Genomic DNA, 19,068 nt, shown 5'->3' on the forward strand with positions numbered 1-19,068 from the left:
TTTAAATATTTTATTTATTTGAGAGAGAGGGAGGGAGAAAGAGAGCGTGCACAGAAGCAAGGACACCGACAGAGGGAGAAGAAGATACAGGCTTCCCATGGAGCAGAGAGCCCAGCACGGGACTCTGAGATCATGATTTGAGCAGATGCTTAACCAGCTGAGCCACCCAGGCACCCCTTGACTTTAAGTATAGTTGACACAGTGTTACATTAGTTTCAGGTGTACAGATAGTGATTCAACAACTCTGTATATTATGCTATGCTCATGAGTGTATACATTGATTAATTTTTGGGTTTTAGCATACTTGTGCATTCTTGAGATAAATCACACTGAAAGATGAATTATCCTTTCAATATACTATTTGATTCAACTTATTAAAGTTTAGTTAGAATTTTTAAATATGTACTCGTGAAGCATATTAATCTATAATTTTATTTCTTTTTTTTTAAGATTTATTTATTTATTTGAGAGAGAGAGCCTGTGTAAGTGGGGTAGGGGATTGGGGAGACGGGGGGGAAAGGGAGATAATCTCATGCAGACGCCCTGCTGAGCATGGCGGGGGGGGGGGGGGGCTCCTTCTCAGGACCGTGAGATCTTGATCTGAGTCAAAATCAAGAGTGAGATGCTTAACCATCTGAGCCACCCAGGTGTCCCTTGTTTTATTTTTATTTTTCTTATGCTTGGGGTTTGTTAAGATTTTTTGATCTGTAGTTTATAATTTTCATCTAATTTGCAAATATTTTGGTCATTATTTCTTCAGATATTTTTTTCTCTCTTTGCAGCTCTCTCCTCTCTTGACACTCTGCCTTGCAAACTTTGGATATTTAGCCTTCTCAGACCTGCAACTTTGTGTCTTCAACTTGGATAGAATGTTAGGTTGTACCTGGGTTTCCCCTCCCTGTGTTCTGGCTTGGAAGTTTCCTCTAGGCAGTAGTCAGGGGCAGTCATAGGGCTCACATTGTTCTTTCTTTGTGAGGGATCATTGTTGTTCATTTCCTTGTCTCCAGTGTCTTCAAAAATGTTTCATAGATTTTGTCCCAATTTTTAGTTGTCCTAAGTAGAAGGGTAAATTTGGCCCTAGTTTATTCATCTTGGCCTGAAGTGAAAGTCTTCAGTGTTATCATTTTTATTTGTTTTTGAGTCAGGATTCAAATGAGATTCATTTATTGCAGTTTTTGTTATCTTTTTTCTATAGGTTTCCCCTTCTCTCTTTTTAATTTGCAGTTGATTTGTTAAAGAGTAAGGTTATTTTTTCCTGTGAGTTTCCCACACTCTGAATTTTGCTGATTACATTCCTGTGATGTTTAATATTTTCTTTGTCCATTTTATTGTCTGTTAACTTGTAGTTGCATCTAGGGTATTAGAGTCAGAATTGATTATTTTGGCCACACTGCTTCCATGAATTGGTAGTATATACTCTCAGCAGGGAGTACATGTTATCTGTCTGTCTGTCTCTCTCTCTTTTCTGGTATGGTAACAAACACTGATTTTAATTTTGAGATCTATTAAATTTATTGAGATTGAAAATGATATTTCTTTCAAGCTCTCTTTAATATTTTGCTAGATTATTTCTATACAGAGAACTTTTCCCTTACCTACTATTGGCTATGTGGTGCAGTTTGAGTAGGATCATCTGGATAAATGTTTGGTTCTTTGTCTGATTTTTAAAATATTGAATTTATCCTCTAGAAGCCTCTATTAGTGAGCATTTGCCTTTTCTGTTTTTAATATCATCTGTTTTTAATATCATGCCTTTAAATTTTTTTGATGTATTTCACTTTTTTGATACTCAAGTATTTTCATCTCTGGCCAGTAATCTAAATTGGCTTTTATTTTCATACTGCTCTACTAGGCAGTAATTGTTTCCTTGCTTTCTGGTGTGACAGGTGTTCTAGGTTTATTGTGTGCATTTCCTGCCTCCACCCTAGAATGAAGCTGTAGAAGGAAGGAAATTAAATGATTTCAGAGTGTTATTGTGAGGGAGAAATTTAAGTAGTTGGGAATTACCGTGAAAATCAGCTTGTGTATTCTAATTCATGCCTGGGTTTTCAGCATGACTGGTGATATAAAAAATATTTGCTGTCGACTAAACTTCCTATTTTAAACATTAAGTATTTTCTTTGTGGTTATATAAGGTGATTTTCTTTTTCTTTTCTTTGTAGGCTTTGCTCATCAGTCAGAAGATGATCAGGTGAATGTAATGGGTTTTCGCTTCTTAGGAGGCTCTCGAGTTACTCTTCTTGCTTCTAAAACCTCTCGTAAGTAAACCTATGGTATTATTGCTTTTGAAATTTTCTCTTGAGGACGCTACATCACAGATCATCATCACATCAAGGATTTCTGATGAGAATGTGTTCAGTTATTGAAAACTAAGCCATGGTATTAAGTATTTAGGACATAAAAGTTATGAAGATAAGATCCTATTTTATTAGAGATATGTAACTTTGGTTTTGGGGATTAGGAGAGTTTGAGAGAACAATTCAGTGAATAGAAACTATTGTTGAGAGAACAATTTAATGAATTAAAAATATTGTTGAGATAGGTATATGGTGAACTAGGTTTTAGGAACTATTAGAAACTGCAATTAATTTGTGTGTGTATGTATATTCATATATCCTCCATTTGGACATTGACAAAGATGAAGGTGAAATTGTGAATAGTTTCTGGTGACACTAGTCTCAGTAGAATGAAAAGTAGTAATTATGTAGTTAAGTTTAAATTTCAGATGTAAATATTCTTCACTGATTTGGTGGTTTTATATAAGAATAATAGTTGAAACTACTCAATGTAAAAATGACTTCTGATATATGTGGGATACCAAAGCTACTAAACTCATTGAGTTATATACACCTTCATGGAAATAAAGTAAATATTAAGAAAATTGTGTTTAACAAACTTTAGGAACACTAAGGGTATTAATGTGAATAAATGCATATATTGATATTTATATGTTAAAAGTTTGGCTGAGTACATTCCTAATTTTAAAATCTCTGCAGTTTGGGGCGCCTGGGTGGCTCAGTGGGTTAAAATCTCTGCAGTTTGTGAAATAGGCTTCTACTTTCTACTTTATGCATTTACTATTTTAGTTGTTTATTTCTTGAATGATCAGAAGATCTACTAAAATAAGGACATACCCCTTTTGAAAAATGAAGGTGTTAGCAGGAGGAATATAAATACATCCCTATATTAAAAACTAGCAGTGTTACAATTCTGAAATACATAGATTGGTGGCTGGTGAAATAGTCTTGGATACAACTAAAAATCCTAGAATAAGGCATAGAAATAAAAGATAATTCTTAAGAGAATGAGAGGATTCTGTACTCTTCATGGTCTTTTTGATTGGTCATGATTGCAGTCCTTTTTGCATTGGCACCATTTTGTTTTGATTAGATTTAATCTTCAGTTGGATGACGGAATTGTGTTAGTACATTTCTCTGTTAAACTGTTCTCTTTAGTTAAACTAAAAAATCATTGTCATCATTTCCTTGGGAAATTGTACACATCTGTTTGGCTTCACTTGATAATGCTGTATGATGAATCTGAAATTGAGATTACTAAAAAAAAGAAAAAAGTTACTCTTGGTGCAAGTGGGAATATGTATGTCCTAATTTTTTATTTTCCAAATAAGGTAACTCTTAGGGCATTGTTGTTGTCCATGATTTCCTTATCATTTCGAAATTTTACCAAATAATCCAGGTATATAATTGTCATATTCATCTGACTATATGGCAATGCCTTCATGCTATAGAATGGGCAGACTAAATAATGGACTAGGACAGGACCTTTTATTTTATTTTTTTAAAAAGATTTTATTTATTTGACAGACAGAAATCACAAGTACACAGAGAGGCAGGCAGAGAGAGAGGAGGAAGCAGGCTCCCTGATGAGCAGAGAGCCCCATGTGGGGCTCAATCCCAGGACCCTGGGACAATGACCTGAGCAGAAGGCAGAGGCTTTAACCCCCTGAGCCACCCAGGCACCCCATGGACTAGGACATGACCTTTTAAATAAGGAACCAAATGAGCTACGTAAACTGAAACTTTTAAAGTAGCTATTACAATTCCTTGAAGGTTTTTGGCTTCAGTGATAACAGAATTCTACCTAGGAAATGCCCTTTGTTAATAAATGGATGTAGGTATGGAAAGAGTAGTTTTCTGGGTTGAGGCAGATGTTGGTGCTCTCTCCTGCTGTATCAGTGTTCATCCCCAAGAAAGGAATGAAGTAATTTGTACCCAGTCTGTGTTTGGCATCTTTCATTTTTGTGAAAGGTTTTTGGTTTAGAAATCTGAATTGACAGAAAAATCCTACATGTGGAAGAAACCCAGTATTTTTTCCCTAGTAAACAGTCAAGTACTTTGCAAGTTGCCTTTGGATATTGAGTAGTATTTTCTGTGGGCTTGACATATTCATCTCTTTTTAAGACCTGCCTGATAATTAAACAAGCCTTGAAGCGTGCTGATCAGTAATTTTAGTTCAATTTCCTGCTTAGTTATAGATCAGCCAAAGCAGACAAGAGAAAAGTGAATGCAGTTCATTGGCTAAGATATCAAATCACATTCTCTGGGGAAACTGAATAGGTTTTTATTTTCAGAAAATAGAGTAGTGCTTCAGTGTCATTAGAGTTTATTATGTGAATTCTGGAAAAACAAAGTGTTGAAGATAAAAATACTTATGAGAAACACTCTTCACTAGAGAAATTGCTGAAAATGATTTCCAGAGTCTTAAATTGAAAATAAAAAGATAGGTGAAGGCTATGTTTGTTACCTTGATTGTTGTAAAAGTTTTACAAGTGTATGCATATGTCCAAATCCATCAAGTTGTATACATTATATATATGCACTTTTTTGTATGTCAATTATACCTCTGTAAATTTGTTAAAAATAATGAGGTCAAATTTTGTGGGATTAAATTTTTTTTTTTTAAGATTTTATTTATTTGACCAGACAGAGATCACAAGTAGGCAGAGAGACAGGCAAAAAGAGAGGGGGCAAGCAGGCTCACCGCTGAGCAGAGAGCCTGATGCAGGGCTTGATCCCAGGACCCTGAGATCATGACCTGAGCCGAAGGCAGAGGCTTAACCCTCTGAGCCACCCAGGCACCCCAAGAGGTACATTATTTTTATAATGTACTTGAAAGTCCATTATTTTGACTGATTCAATACAGTGAGGTTTAGAAAGAATATGCTATTGGCTAAATGTGTATATATGCCAGCCATGCCACTTTCTTAAGCTCCATTTCTGTTGACTTATTCCCTTACACAACAAACACCGCTACCTCTCTCTCCTTTCTCTTTCTTCCTTTCTCTCGCTATTCATTTCTTTTCTTTCTTTTTTTTTTTTTTTTTGGTGTTTCTTATCTGTTTCTGTTATTTATTTATTTATTTATTTATGTTCAATTAGCCAATAAATAATAATAATACATCATTAGTTTTTGATGTCGTGTTCAACGATTCATTAGTCATTTCATTTTTAAATTTAGTTTATTTAATTGAGAGAGAGAGAGCGAGAAAGAGCACTTGAGCTGGGGGAAGGGGGAGAGGGAGAGGGAGAGAATCTCAAGCAGACTCCCTGCTGAGCAAAGAGCCTGATGCGGGGCATGTTCTTAGGACCCCAAGATCATGACATGAGCCAAAATCAAGAGTCAGATGGATGCTCAGCCAACTGAGCCACCCAGGTTCCCCTCTGTTTCTATTTTGATCTTTATCACTACTATATCTATTTGTACCTTGCCTTATTCCACTTGTTTCTTCAAGGATTAAAAATAGTTTATGTGTTTCCAAAATATGAAAGGTGAAACTAAGTAGTTGAAGGAAATAGAAAAAATAAGAGCAGGAAATTAATAAAGATATAAGTAAGATTAACACTCAGAAACGTACACTGTACAGTTGATAGGGTGCAGACTCAATAAGAAAATATTTTAGTTCCAATTTTCAGAAATGTTCAAGAGATAAAATCATATAAGTTGCTTGGTAGATGCACAGCCATTACTGATGCTGAGTCCAGAACGAAATTTCTGAATTAAGAAGGACAACTACTTCAGTAATGTCTCTATAGCTTATTTTTATAATTATAATGTTATGTAATTACAACTTATGAGTAACAAATCTCCTAGAGCTTTAAAAATAATGATGAACTCAATTTACTAAATATATTACTGTCTCAGCCCAAATCAGTGCAATCTGAGCAGCAGCTTAATCCAAGGATAAATTTAGAGTATCTAGTACTACAAGTTTTTAGTATCTAGTATTTTCACTAAGAACTGGACAACCAAAGGGCATCTGGGTGTCTCAGTCTGTTAGGCATCTGCCTTTGATTCAGGTCAAGATCTCAGGGTCCTGGGATCAAGTCCCACATGGGGCTCTTGCTCAGCTAAGAGCCGGCTTCTCCCCCTCCCACCCCCTCTCCCTGTGCCTTTCCCCTCTGCTCATGCTCTCTCTAAAATAAATAAAGTCTTAAAAAAAAAAAAAAAGAACTGGATAACCAAACTTCAGTAATTCAGAAGTAAAATGTAGCTGGAAGGAGTTGTGGGGTTTGTTTCAATTAATTTATTTTTTAATTTTTTAAAGAAGATTTTATTTATTTATTTGACAGAGAGAGAGAGCACAATCAGGGGTAACAGCGGGCAGAGGTAGGGGGGTGGCAGGCAGAGGCAGAGGGAAAAGCAGGCTCCCTGCTTCAAGGAGCCTGATGTGGGACTCTGTCCCAGGACCATGGAATCATGACCTGAGGCAAAGGTATACGCTTAATTGACTGAGCCACCCTGATGCCCATTTTGTTTGTTTGTTTGTTTGTTTTAAAATGAGCACTATTAGAACATGGTTCAATAATAATTGAAAAGATTGAGTTCAGCGGGAGAGGCTGATGATCAGGAAAAAGAAGGGGGACTCACAAAGCAATGGAGTCCTTGAGGGGAAAGGATGTGGGTCGCAGAGCTTGGGGACAGGAGAGATTGAACATTAGGCCTTTGTAACTTTACTGTGACAGGAGGGATTGGATGTATGTAGATCCAGAGAGGCTTTGTAAATTAGTTGTCAGGATGATAAAGGAACTCCAATGGTGACTAAATTTGAAAAAAAAAAAAAAAAAAAAGGTATAACATTGGTGTTTTGGAGAATAAGAAAGAAAACTCATGAAAGGATGGGGTAATTTTGAGCACCCATTTGAAGTTTTAGTTCCTGAATTTTGAAGTGAAACCAAGTCATCCTTAGACAATTTTCTCTGGCAATGATTTGTTTATTAGCATTCAGGCAACTAAAGTCAAGACTAAGACTTTGAACCAGATAATTTTACAGCAAGTAAAGTATTTTTGTGAGAGTGATTATAATGATGGCCCACCAAATCTAAGCTGTTAAGAGAAATAAAGATTAAACTGAAACATAGTGAAAAATAAGAAAGATCAGAGAAAACTGATATATGATGAAAAATTAATGGGTTCATTAGATCAGGAGTCTTAATAAGGTTGAAGACGTGACATAGTAGGAGTTGTAGAACAACTGAACTAGAAGAACAAAAGGTGGTGGTCAGAGAATGAATAAAATGTTGATGTCAGGGTTCAGAGGAACTGCAGATTCTGATAAAGATAAGGTAATCAGACAAAGTGTGGCCTTGGGTAGTGGATTGTGAAGATGGGAGAAGACCAATGGAGACAGAGCTTTCAAGGAAATGAGGTGTCACAGTTGTAGATATTGAAAGAGCCTGTTTGATGTTAGTACAATGAAGGAGAAAAAGAAGCACATTCAGATATATTATTGTGAAATTGTAGAGCACTAAGGATTCAGAGCATATCCTCTATGACTAGAAAGGGAAAAAAGCTACATAAGGAAGATGAAATCAAGAAAGCAGTTTAACTTATCTGCGAAATCCTTGGATATTAGAGGACAATGGAAAATTTCCCCCAAGATCTGAAGGAAATGATTTTCACATTAGAATTTTGTGCCATGCTAAACTGATAGTTAGCAATGAATACTGAATAAAAATGTACTTCTAAATGTCACAAGTAGGTCTAAGCAATTGCAAATAGCAAATTTATGTAGCCTCAGGTAGGCTGTTGGAAAATGGGAAAGATAGCTAATACAGTGAACTTTTCTATTGAAAAGAACTTCTCTATTGAAGGATTTTAACATACTGGAAAGAGCGATTGGATTGATTAATGTCAAATGTAAAAGTCATTTGCTTGTCTGTTTTGATTATTTTGCTTTCAGATATAATGAAAAAATTATAGTCATGTGTGTGAATAGGGTTGGGCCTTGGAAGAGGCTTTCTCTTTGCATCTGCCCAAAAGAAGCATATATGGTCTTGAACTGTGTTAACCAAAATATATTTAGAACAAGAAAAGTAAGGGTCTTTCTCTGTTTCATCTGAGTAGGCTATACCTTTGTTCATTTTTCATTCAGCAGACATAGTAGATATAAAGACTGTCATGGCTCCTGTGGAGCTCCTGGACTAATGGGAGAGATAGTGAGTTGATAGTAGAATATTTGGTAAACTTACAGAAGTACACTTTAGGTGCAGTTGGAACCCAAAGGATAATGTTCCATGAGACTTTATTTGTAAAGGATCTTGAGGAATGAATAAGAGCTTATTAGGTGCAAAGCATTTCAGAAAGAGAAGATTATTAAAGCATGGGGTTTTAGAGATCAGTAAATTTTCTTCTGTGCCTGGAAGTTTATATAGTAGGGGCTCTGTGAGAGTCTTTTCTTTTTTCTTTTTTTAATTTCAGTTTTTACTTACTAATTTTTTTTAAGTGGGCTCTGTGCCCAGTGTGGAGCCTAACACAGGGTTTGAACTCATGACCCTGAGAGCAAGACCTGAGCTGAGATCAAGAGTTGGATACTTAACCAACTGAGCCACTAAGATGCCCCTATCCATTAATGAAGCCAGAAATTTAGAGATAAATATAATGATCAAATCTAACATATACAGTGATTCATCAATATAATATAACTGTTAAGATTTATTTTAGAATTTCTTAGTGGAAATATTATATAAATCCAGATTGGAAAAAGCTTCTTGAAAAGTAAACTTAGAGAAGTCATCCATAGTTTCTACTAATACTGAAGGAGTTGTATATTTAGAATATTATACTAATATCTACTCAAATTGTTTATATTACTTCCTCCAACTTTTTGGTTTAAAAAGCATTCATCTGCTTATCTAGCTCACATTTTATTAAAATTTCCAAATAGCATAAATTACATTTCTGCATTGTTTATAATATGAATACAAACATTATTTATATTGATGAACTTCAGATGTTCTGACATGAATAGAGACTGACAAGATACATTTTTGTGCCCTGCTTAGTTAAATATATTATTTTCTCCATTTGTAGTAGAGTGGAATGGCAATTGACTAGACTCCAATTATCCAAATTTATTTCATTTGGAGGCTGAAGTGGTTATTTCCACTGAGCTGCTATTACAAGATGCAAAGGAAAAGAAATAAAAAAAAATTGAATGTTCATTTTGGCAGCTGTTTTAATTACGAATATTGTAAGGGTGTATTTTAAAATACAACTTTCTTCTTTCATGTTATATTATAAATAGAAATTTTTATTCCTCCGTTCCCTGAAATGTGTACTCTGGGAAGTCTCCAGGGCAATATTAACCACCTTGGAGTACTAATACTGAGAAAATGCTTAATAATAAAAATAATGCCTTATAAATCTTTAACTTACTGATTCTTGTTGATTTTTGGTAATCTGAAAAAAATCAACTTAAAATATTGTGTTTCTATTTCTAAATCTTAAGTCTAATTGTAAAATTTTTCATTGCAAAAAATTTTAGTTTTCTTTTTTCCCTGAATGTGTTGGTGAAAACAAGAAAATAATTGAAGCCAAAATGCTAAAGTTACAGAAAATATCACACCTATTTAACTGTTAATTATGTTTTTTTACATTTCTGTTATTTAGTGACATTACTATAGTTGGTCACAGTGGAGTTCTGTCTCAGTCCATTTGGGCTGTTAAAACAAAACACCATAGACTGGGTGGCTTTTGTACAACCGTAATGTATTTCTTACAGTTCTTGAGGCTGCAAAGTCCAAGATCAAGGTGCCAGTAGATGGGGCTTCTAATGGGAGCCTACTTCTTGCTTCACAGAAGTCTGTCTTTTTGCTATGTCCTCACAGGGCAGAAGGGGCAAGGCCACTCTTTGGAATTTCTTTTATAAGGTCACTAATGCCATTCATGAAGCCTCCACTCCCATGGTCTTATCAGCCAGAGGCCCCAATTCCAAGTACCACTGCTTTGGACCTTAAGATTTAACATACAGATTTTGGACAGGACACAAAATTCAGTCTATAGCAAGGACATGCTGGGTATCTGGAATTTTAATTATGTTTGAGTTTTTCATTGAGCTTTCTGAGGAAGCCCACAAAATGATATGAGAAGCTCTTATGAAATAGGTGGCATCAGAAAAGCTGCTGAAGGAAGTGGTGGGTACAATTGACTGACATGCTGCTGGTGGAGGTGACAGCCTTGAAGATACAAGTCATCACATCCACATCTAGCCTCTTCCAACCTTGAGCCCCACTTACAGCTGCTGAACCCTGCTAAGACTGGGCCCCACTAGGGCCAGAAAGACTAGCAGCTCCCTCTGCCCAGCCATGAGCCCCTCTATGGGACATGCTGTTGCCATGGATAAGGAGGACAAGGAGATAGGTATGACCCTTTTTGCAGAGTTCTAAGCCTGGAGGGAATTGCATATCATTAACAAGCCTTATTTCTTCCTGGGAAGGGTGTACCCAGAGGATGTGAGCCGTTGCCTGGACTTTATAGTGCTTTTGGTGCTTTTGTAGGCCAGTCTGGAAGACAACAAATGCTCACCATCTAGCCCATGGCTTTGCAGATGTTGCTGCAGTTAGAGTGGACACAGTTAAGTGTGGCAGTGCCAACATAATGTGCCGATACCTGCCAGTACCATATCTGGCTCTGACACTTTCAAAGCCACAATTACATCTCACCATCCTCTCTAGCTTGGATCACTGTAGTGTGCCATTTTGTCATGTTCATCTACTACATCAAGCAACACCTGTTGCATAAAAATATGAAGCCAGTGTTTTGGGAGATCACAAAGCTGCAAAAGGGGGTGAAGCTGGCCCAGCTTAGATTTTTCCACCAGAAGGCCTGGGATATTACCTGGGTCTGGAAGCAGGGGCTATGCGTTGGGCAAACAGCTGCCCAACAGACACATAAAAAGACAGGGTCCTAGAGCCAGTCCTGAGCCAGAAGCCAAACATCTGCCTAGAAGGGACAAATGGCCAGGACCTGGAGGCAGCACTGAGCTGGCACCAAATATCTGTCCCAGGACAGATGGAGTTACAGATTTGTATGTGAGATGACCTGTCTTTATTCCGTTTTGAGTTCTAAAATTCTCAAGGAGATTTTCAAGAAATCACCAAATGCCAAAGACCTCTGAGCTTTAAATGCTTCCAATGGAGTGAGATTGTTCCCTACCTCCTGAGGCAGCTAACTCTACAAATATCTGTAATTATTACACAATACTTACTGTGCCTTCTGTCCTTTGCAGCTCCTTTGCTATTGTCCACCTCTTCTGCTATGTTATAGACCATCACATACTTGAAAATAGGAATGTATCCCTTGCGGGGAAGTCCTGGCACTTTTGTGGCAACGTCAACCTTCATGAAGTATCCCTGAATCAGTAATGGCAGAAACAGTGTTTACTTTTGCCCCATCACTCCATTTTTCCAGGTCTGCAGTGAACTCCTTGAGGACAGAGGCTCTTGCTGTATTCATGGTTTTATCTCCAGTATCTTGCACTGAGTTGTGTAAATAATTGAAAGAGTGAATAAGTACCAGTCTGGGATTAATATATTGGCTCCCAAGTTTAGCTTGGATAGGACCTGAGATTTAGAGAATTCTATTACTGTCCTTTGTCATCATTATTCTTCTACCTCTTTACTCCTGCCCCACCACCGTTGCGCTCTTTTTGTTCTTAGAGAATTAACCATCCAGTGACATTTGTAAAGAAATGTAAAAGCTGTTTGTTGTATCTCACCTTAGCCCTATTCTCTTTGATGGGAGAAATGAGGAAATCATCTGATCAGCACTGTGGGCAGAAATCAGAATCCAGAATAAGACTATGGTGAGAGGAGAGCTGGGGGATGATCCAGGAGAAATTATATGATAGCAGAAAACATCAAGGTTTTTGCCATATGCTATGGCAGGCATATCCTGTATATTTTATTCTTTATATAATTGAAAGAGAGATGACTAGGAGAATGAGAGGAGATATATTTTTGAATTCTGGTGGAGGATGACAAATTGAAGTCCTTAATAACCAATTTAGAGATGACATATATTTATAGAATTTGTCAAGGTGTGATGAGGAATATAATAAATATTTTACATGTTCATGTGCAAGGCCTTAGATTCCTTACTCAAGGAGACTGACTTCATCTTTGTACTCCTAACATGTCTTTCTTTATGAAATTGTACATAACAGATGCTTAATAACTGGTGAATTACATAGAATAGGGGAACTGGTTCCTATATACTATAGGGGAACCAATATATAAACTCTTCAAGAGTTTATAATCTCTTGGAGAAACTGAATATAATCATATGGAAAGTTAAATAGGAATAAGAAAAAGTATACACCCTGACCAAATGGGATTTATTCCAGGTATGCAATGCTGATTCAGTGTCCAAAAACTGATCAGTGTAATCCACTTAACTTTAACTTTAGTTAATGGCCCAGGGTATCTGTTTGCATTCATTAATCATAATAAATGTACATAATACTATAAGATAATAATTGGGGAAACTGGGTGAAGGTTGTGTGGGAACTCTTATAATCTTCATAATTTTTCTGTAAGTCTAAAATTGTTCTAAAATTAAAAGTTAATTTAAAAAATGCATGATTATAAAATATATAATAAACTGTAGACATACTAGATCTCTAGATAAATTCAAAGAGATACAATACTGTAATGTGGTTAAGATTAATAGCTAATCTTTGGATTAATGGCTAGAGTTCTAATCCCTGTCCTATTACTATCTGGCTAGATGACCTTACATATTATTTAAACTCTTCTGTAAAATTGGGATAACATAATTCCTCCATAGGGGTATTGAGGTTTAAACCAGAGAGTGACTGCAGAGTGCTCAAAACAGTGCCTGCTATACATTAGGGCTTGCTGTGGATGGTAGAGAAATAAAGATTTCTTGGGGTATGTAGGCTTGAAGCCAGGTCTTGAAGAATAGGTAGGATTTAGATAGGGGAAAAGGGTATATATCATGAACTCTAGCTCTGACATTGAATTTACTTTGTGACCTTAGATGAGCATCTGAAATTCTGTGTGTGGTTTTCCTTTTTATTAAAAAGAGGTTGTTGCAATCATAGTGCTTGGTTCATAGTTGGTGCTCAACAAATAATAGTTGCTCCTATCATAGATGTAGTTATTGTCACCTTTGTCATCATTGTTGTCACAAACTGGGCAAGTTAAACGGGGGACGGATAGGAATTAGGCTTTCTTGGAGCTGAGGTTTCAGCTAATGGAGGGAAGCAATTTTTATATTTAGGGAAGAGTCTGATTACAAATATAAATAAAAGAACTATTAGAAAAATAGAAAACTTTGATCATGATTACAGGGATTTAAGCTGGCTACAGTGTAGTGTAAGTTTTATTTCACATCAATATTCTGAAAAATTTAATGAATACCATATTATAATTTTGCAGGCTTTTTTTTTTTTTTTAAAACCTTATAAACAAAGCTAGCTTGCTTGCTTCCTTCCTCTCTTTTTCTCTCTCTCCTTTTTTTCTCTCTCTCTCTTTCTTTCTTTCTTAGAAGGACTAAATTTTGTATTTTAAAAAATATTTTTGTTTTTATATTTTGGGTTTTTTTTTTTTTTTTTTGGTATTTTATTGTATTGAAATCTATGATAAGAAACAGGGAAAAGGACCATACTCTGCAGCTTGCTACTGTAACCACAAACCTTTGGAGTTAAATTTGAAAATGTTAAGTGGTTTCTGTAGAAAACTGCAATAAAACACTAGAAATCATATTTGTATTTCAAAAATCCAATTTATGGTATTTATGTCAGAGTTAGTGATAATTCACATAGTTTCATCTAGTAATTATGTGTTAATAAGCATTTTTCCTTAATTATTTTCTCTCTCAGAACGGTATCGCATTCAGAGTGAACAGTTTGAAGATCTTTGGCTCATAACAAATGAACTTATTATCCGCCTTCAGGAATATTTTGAAAAACAGGGAATCAAAGATTTTGCCTGTTCGTTTTCTGGATCTGTGCCCCTTCAAGAATATTTTGAGTTGATTGATCATCATTTTGAGGTGTGTATGATCATAACTCACATTACCTGCAATTTTTCTCTGTATGAAAGAGAGGAGATGCTACAAAGGAAAGAATTCTAGTATACTTGGCTATTATATCAAATGCTTCATGTAGTTATTTTATGTGGTTGGTAGATTTTGTGTATCTGTTCCTGCCCTCTTGCCCAGTTTGTGATCACTTACAGACATCAACAGAGCTGCCTGGAGCTAAGCATGTGGTCTGGCTTCAGAACAGAGCTGATTTAATTCTCCCACATGGGGACTTAACCTTTGACCCCAATAACCCAGTGTTAAAACTATTTGAGCTTATCGGCAGCCATTTGGCTAACTAATTCTAGCAGGCCATAAATGAGGTGTGATTATAAAGTAAAGTGATTTTTCCTTTTCTTTTTTAACAAGCACATCAGAACTTCTGCATCTGAATGAGGGTTAACCACATAAAATATTCTTTAGTATCTGGCATTATGGGCACTTAGGAAATGCTGAATGATTAAATGTCTAAACAAATGAGATCTGACAGTGATTGTGTTGCCCAAATATTTTTGCATTTCTTCTGTGAAAGAGCCTGTGTTAGATTGTCCTGAGTATCATGATGGGATAAAAATCTTCATTCTTTGAAGACTGATTTTATATTTGGAAATAGTCAGGAGTTATATTTGGTAAATGAACTGGACAAATGACAGTCATTATTTTAAAAATCTCATTTGTTAAAAAAAAATTCACCAGATTTTATTTATTTGTCCATAAATAGACCCTGTAGGCAATTACAAGGGCTGGTGTGGGGGGGCAGATTTCAAAAGGACTTCAACATTATTCAAGGAAGCATTGGTTCTCTAGCATAACTACTTTTTAAGGAATCAGTAGGTTTTGAAAATTCAGTATATAAACAACAATGTGTGATGTGTGCGTGACAGAGTGAGTATGTCATATCTCATGAACATTCCATATAGTTCAATCCCTTTGACATTCTAAGAACATTGACTTTAACCTATAAAGACTTCTTCTTTTGGTAGAGTATGAACATAAAGGGAAAATTTCAGTGCATACAGTCACAACATGTTGTTATCAAATTAATTGAGCTTACTTGGGTTATCTTTCATCTGTACTAATAGTATTTTATAGGACAGTATGCTTGTGGCCAAATCATGGCACCAAAATTTACATTTGGGGAATATATTTAGGTATTTGAAGGATTAAGAACCTTTGCAGTCCTTTAGGATATATTTTTAAAAATTCCTGTGTCACTGTGCAAAACTGGGATCTAGTGGTTTATGGAGAAGACTATAAAAAGGCTATACTAATTATGTATCTGTAATATTTAAAACACAAAATATTAGATTCTGATGGACTATAAGTTTAACATACAGCACCCCCAACCCCTTATTTGCTGGCTAGTAAATCTCTGGAGTTTCCATATCAGGGGCATTTTCTTTCTGGGAGGGGTTTAGGGAACATGATGAACTATAGGCACTTCCTTTTGTTACACAGTTTAAAAAAGCATTATATATTTCCTTTCTCTCTGGCCCCACTTTCTGCTTTCTAAAAAAATATGTGATTTTAATCTTTTGAATTAAGATAGCTTTTGGAATTCTAGTGTCCCTTAGTGTTAGCTCCATGAAGGTAGGAATTTTTGTCTGTTTTATTCATTGTTATATCTAGAGCAATGCTTGGCCCTTGGAGCAATACTTGTTAAATGTTGAAATTCTGAGACATGGAAACATTTCAATCACTGATGTTTGATTACACATTCAGTGCAGTAACCTGGCTGATGTGTCAGTATTAAAACTGTATTCTTGATTTTTGTGTGTTTCATGAATTTATTAAATAAAACATTATAGCTAAAAATTATATTATTAAAAGTGTATTATGATAATCAGGCTAATATTCTTTTTAAAAAATTTAGTTATTTAAAAATATCATTTAACTTCTGGTAATGAAAACCCCCCGCCCTTCAAGAGAATATTCTTTGATTTAGTTAGTTACTTAGTGCTTCTGAAATTGGGGTTAAAAGACAGTAATAAAATTCTAAGTTTTGGGGTTTATTTTTTAAATTTTTTTTTAATTTTTAATTTTTTATAAACATATATTTTTATCCCCAGGGGTACAGGTCTGTGAATCACCAGGTTTACACACTTCACAGCACTCACCAAAGCATATACCCTCCCCAATGTCCATAATCCCACGCCCTTCTCCCAAACTCCATCCCCCCCAGCAACCCTCTGTTTGTTTTGTGAGATTAAGAGTCACTTATGGTTTGTCTCCCTCCCAATCCCATCTTGTTTCATTGATTCTTCTCCTACCCACTTAAGCCCCCATGTTGCATCACCACTTCCTCATATCAGGGAGATCATATGATAGTTGTCTTTCTCTGCTTGACATACTTCGCTAAGCATGATACGCTCTAGCTCCATCCATGTTGTCGCAAATGGCAAGATTTCATTTCTTTTGATGGCTGCATAGTATTCCATTGTGTATATATACCACATCTTCTTGATCCATTCATCTGTTGATGGACATCTAGGTTCTTTCCATAGTTTGGCTATTGTGGACATTGCTGCTATAAACATTCGGGTGCACGTGCCCCTTTGGATCACTACGTTTGTATCTTTAGGGTAAATACCCAGTAGTGCAATTGCTGTGTCATAGGGCAGTTCTATTTTCAACATTTTGAGGAACCTCCATGCTGTTTTCCAGAGTGGCTGCACCAGCTTGCATTCCCACCAACAGTGTAGGAGGGTTCCCCTTTCTCCGCATCCTCGCCAGCATCTGTCATTTCCTGACTTGTTGATTTTAGCCATTCTGACTGGTGTGAGGTGATATCTCATTGTGGTTTTGATTTGTATTTCCCTGATGCCGAATGATATGGAGCACTTTTTCATGTGTCTGTTGGCCATCTGGATGTCTTCTTTGCAGAAATGTCTGTTCCTGTCCTCTGCCTATTTCTTGATTGGATTATTTGTTCTTTGGGTGTTGAGTTTGCTAAGTTCTTTATAGATTCTGGACACTAGTCCTTTATCTGATATGTCGTTTGCAAATATCTTCTCCCATTCTGTCAGTTGTCTTTTGATTTTGTTAACTGTTTCCTTTGCTGTGCAAAAGCTTTTGATCTTGATGAAATCCCAATAGTTCATTTTTGCCCTTGCTTCCCTTGCCTTTGGCGTTGTTCCTAGGAAGATGTTGCTGCGGCTGAGGTCGAAGAGGTTGCTGCCTGTGTTCTCCTCAAGGATTTTGATGGATTCCTTTCGCACATTGAGGTCCTTCATCCATTTTGAGTCTATTTTTGTGTGTGGTGTAAGGAAATGGTCCAGTTTCATTTTTCTGCATGTGGCTGTCCAATTTTCCCAGCACCATTTATTGAAGAGGCTGTCTTTTTTCCATTGGACATTCTTTCCTGCTTTGTCAAAGATTAGTTGACTGTAGAGTTGAGGGTCTATTTCTGGGCTCTCTATTCTGTTCCATTGATCTATGGGTCTGTTTTTGTGCCAGTACCATGCTGCCTTGATGATGACAGCTTTGTAATAGAGCTTGAAGTCCGGAATTGTGATGCCATCAATGTTGGCTTTCTTTTTCAATATCCCTTTGGCTATTTGAGGTCTTTTCTGGTTCCATATAAATTTTAGAATTATTTGTTCCATTTCTTTGAAAAAGATGGGTGGTACTTTGATAGGAATTGCATTAAATGTGTAGATTGCTTTAGGTAGCATAGACATTTTCACAATATTTATTCTTCCAATCCAGGAGCATGGAACATTTTTCCATTTCTTGTGTCTTCCTCAATTTCTTTCATGAGTACTTTATAGTTTTCTGAGTATAGATTCTGTGCCTCTTTGGTTAGGTTTATTCCTAGGTATCTTATGGTTTTGGGTGCAATTGTAAATGGGATTGACTCCTTAATTTCTCTTTCTTCTGTCTTGCTGTTTGTGTAGAGAAATGCAACTGATTTCTGTGCATTGATTTTATATCCTGACACTTTACTGAATTCCTGTATAAGTTCTAGCAGTTTTGGAGTGGAGTCTTTTGGGTTTTCCACATATAGTATCATATCATCTGCGAAGAGTGATAATTTGACTTCTTCTTTGCCGATTTGGATGCCTTTAATTTCCTTTTGTTGTCTGATTGCTGAGGCTAGGACCTCTAGTACTATGTTGAATAGCAGTGGTGATAATGGACATCCCTGCCGTGTTCCTGACCTTAGCAGAAAAGCTTTCAGTTTTTCTCCATTGAGAATGATATTTGTGGTGGGTTTTTCATAGATGGTTTTGATGATATTGAGGTGTGTGCCCTCTATCCCTACACTTTGAAGAGTTTTGATCAGGAAGGGATGCTGTACTTTGTCAAATGCTTTTTCAGCATCTATTGAGAGTATTATATGGTTCTTGTTCTTTCTTTTATTGATGTGTTGTATCACATTGACTGATTGGTGGATGTTGAACCAACCTTGCAGCCCTGGAATAAATCCCACTTGGTCGTGCTGAATAATCCTTTTAATGTACTGTTGAATTCTATTGGCCAGTATTTTGTTGAGTATTTTCGCATCTGTGTTCATCAAGGATATTGGTCTATCGCTCTCTTTTTTGATGGGATCCTTGTCTGGTTTGGGGATCAAGGTGATGCTGGCCTCATAAAATGAGTTTGGAAGTTTTCCTTCCATTTCTATTTTTTGGAACAGTTTCAGGAGAATAGGAATTATTTCTTCTTTAAATGTTTGGTAGAATTCCCCCGGGAAGCCGTCTGGCCTTGGGCTTTTGTTTG

At 36.2% G+C, this 19,068-nt stretch overlaps 1 protein-coding gene across 3 annotated transcripts in view; it reads left to right on the forward strand.

The window, feature by feature from the left end:
• BBS9 (Bardet-Biedl syndrome 9) overlaps window positions 1–19,068 on the forward strand; it is a 447,161-nt gene that overhangs the window by 212,035 nt on the left and 216,058 nt on the right. For all 3 annotated transcript variants that reach the window (XM_045062860.1, XM_004762629.3, XM_004762628.3), the window contains 2 exons: window positions 2,163–2,258; window positions 14,144–14,316. In XM_045062860.1, coding sequence (XP_044918795.1) covers window positions 2,163–2,258; window positions 14,144–14,316 — 269 coding nt within the window. The remainder of the gene's footprint in view (window positions 1–2,162; window positions 2,259–14,143; window positions 14,317–19,068) is intronic.

The sequence above is a fragment of the Mustela putorius genome, unplaced genomic scaffold (genome assembly GCF_011764305.1).
Source record: "Mustela putorius furo isolate JIRA1106 unplaced genomic scaffold, ASM1176430v1.1 tig00003845_pilon_pilon_pilon, whole genome shotgun sequence".
NCBI lineage: Eukaryota > Metazoa > Chordata > Mammalia > Carnivora > Mustelidae > Mustela > Mustela putorius.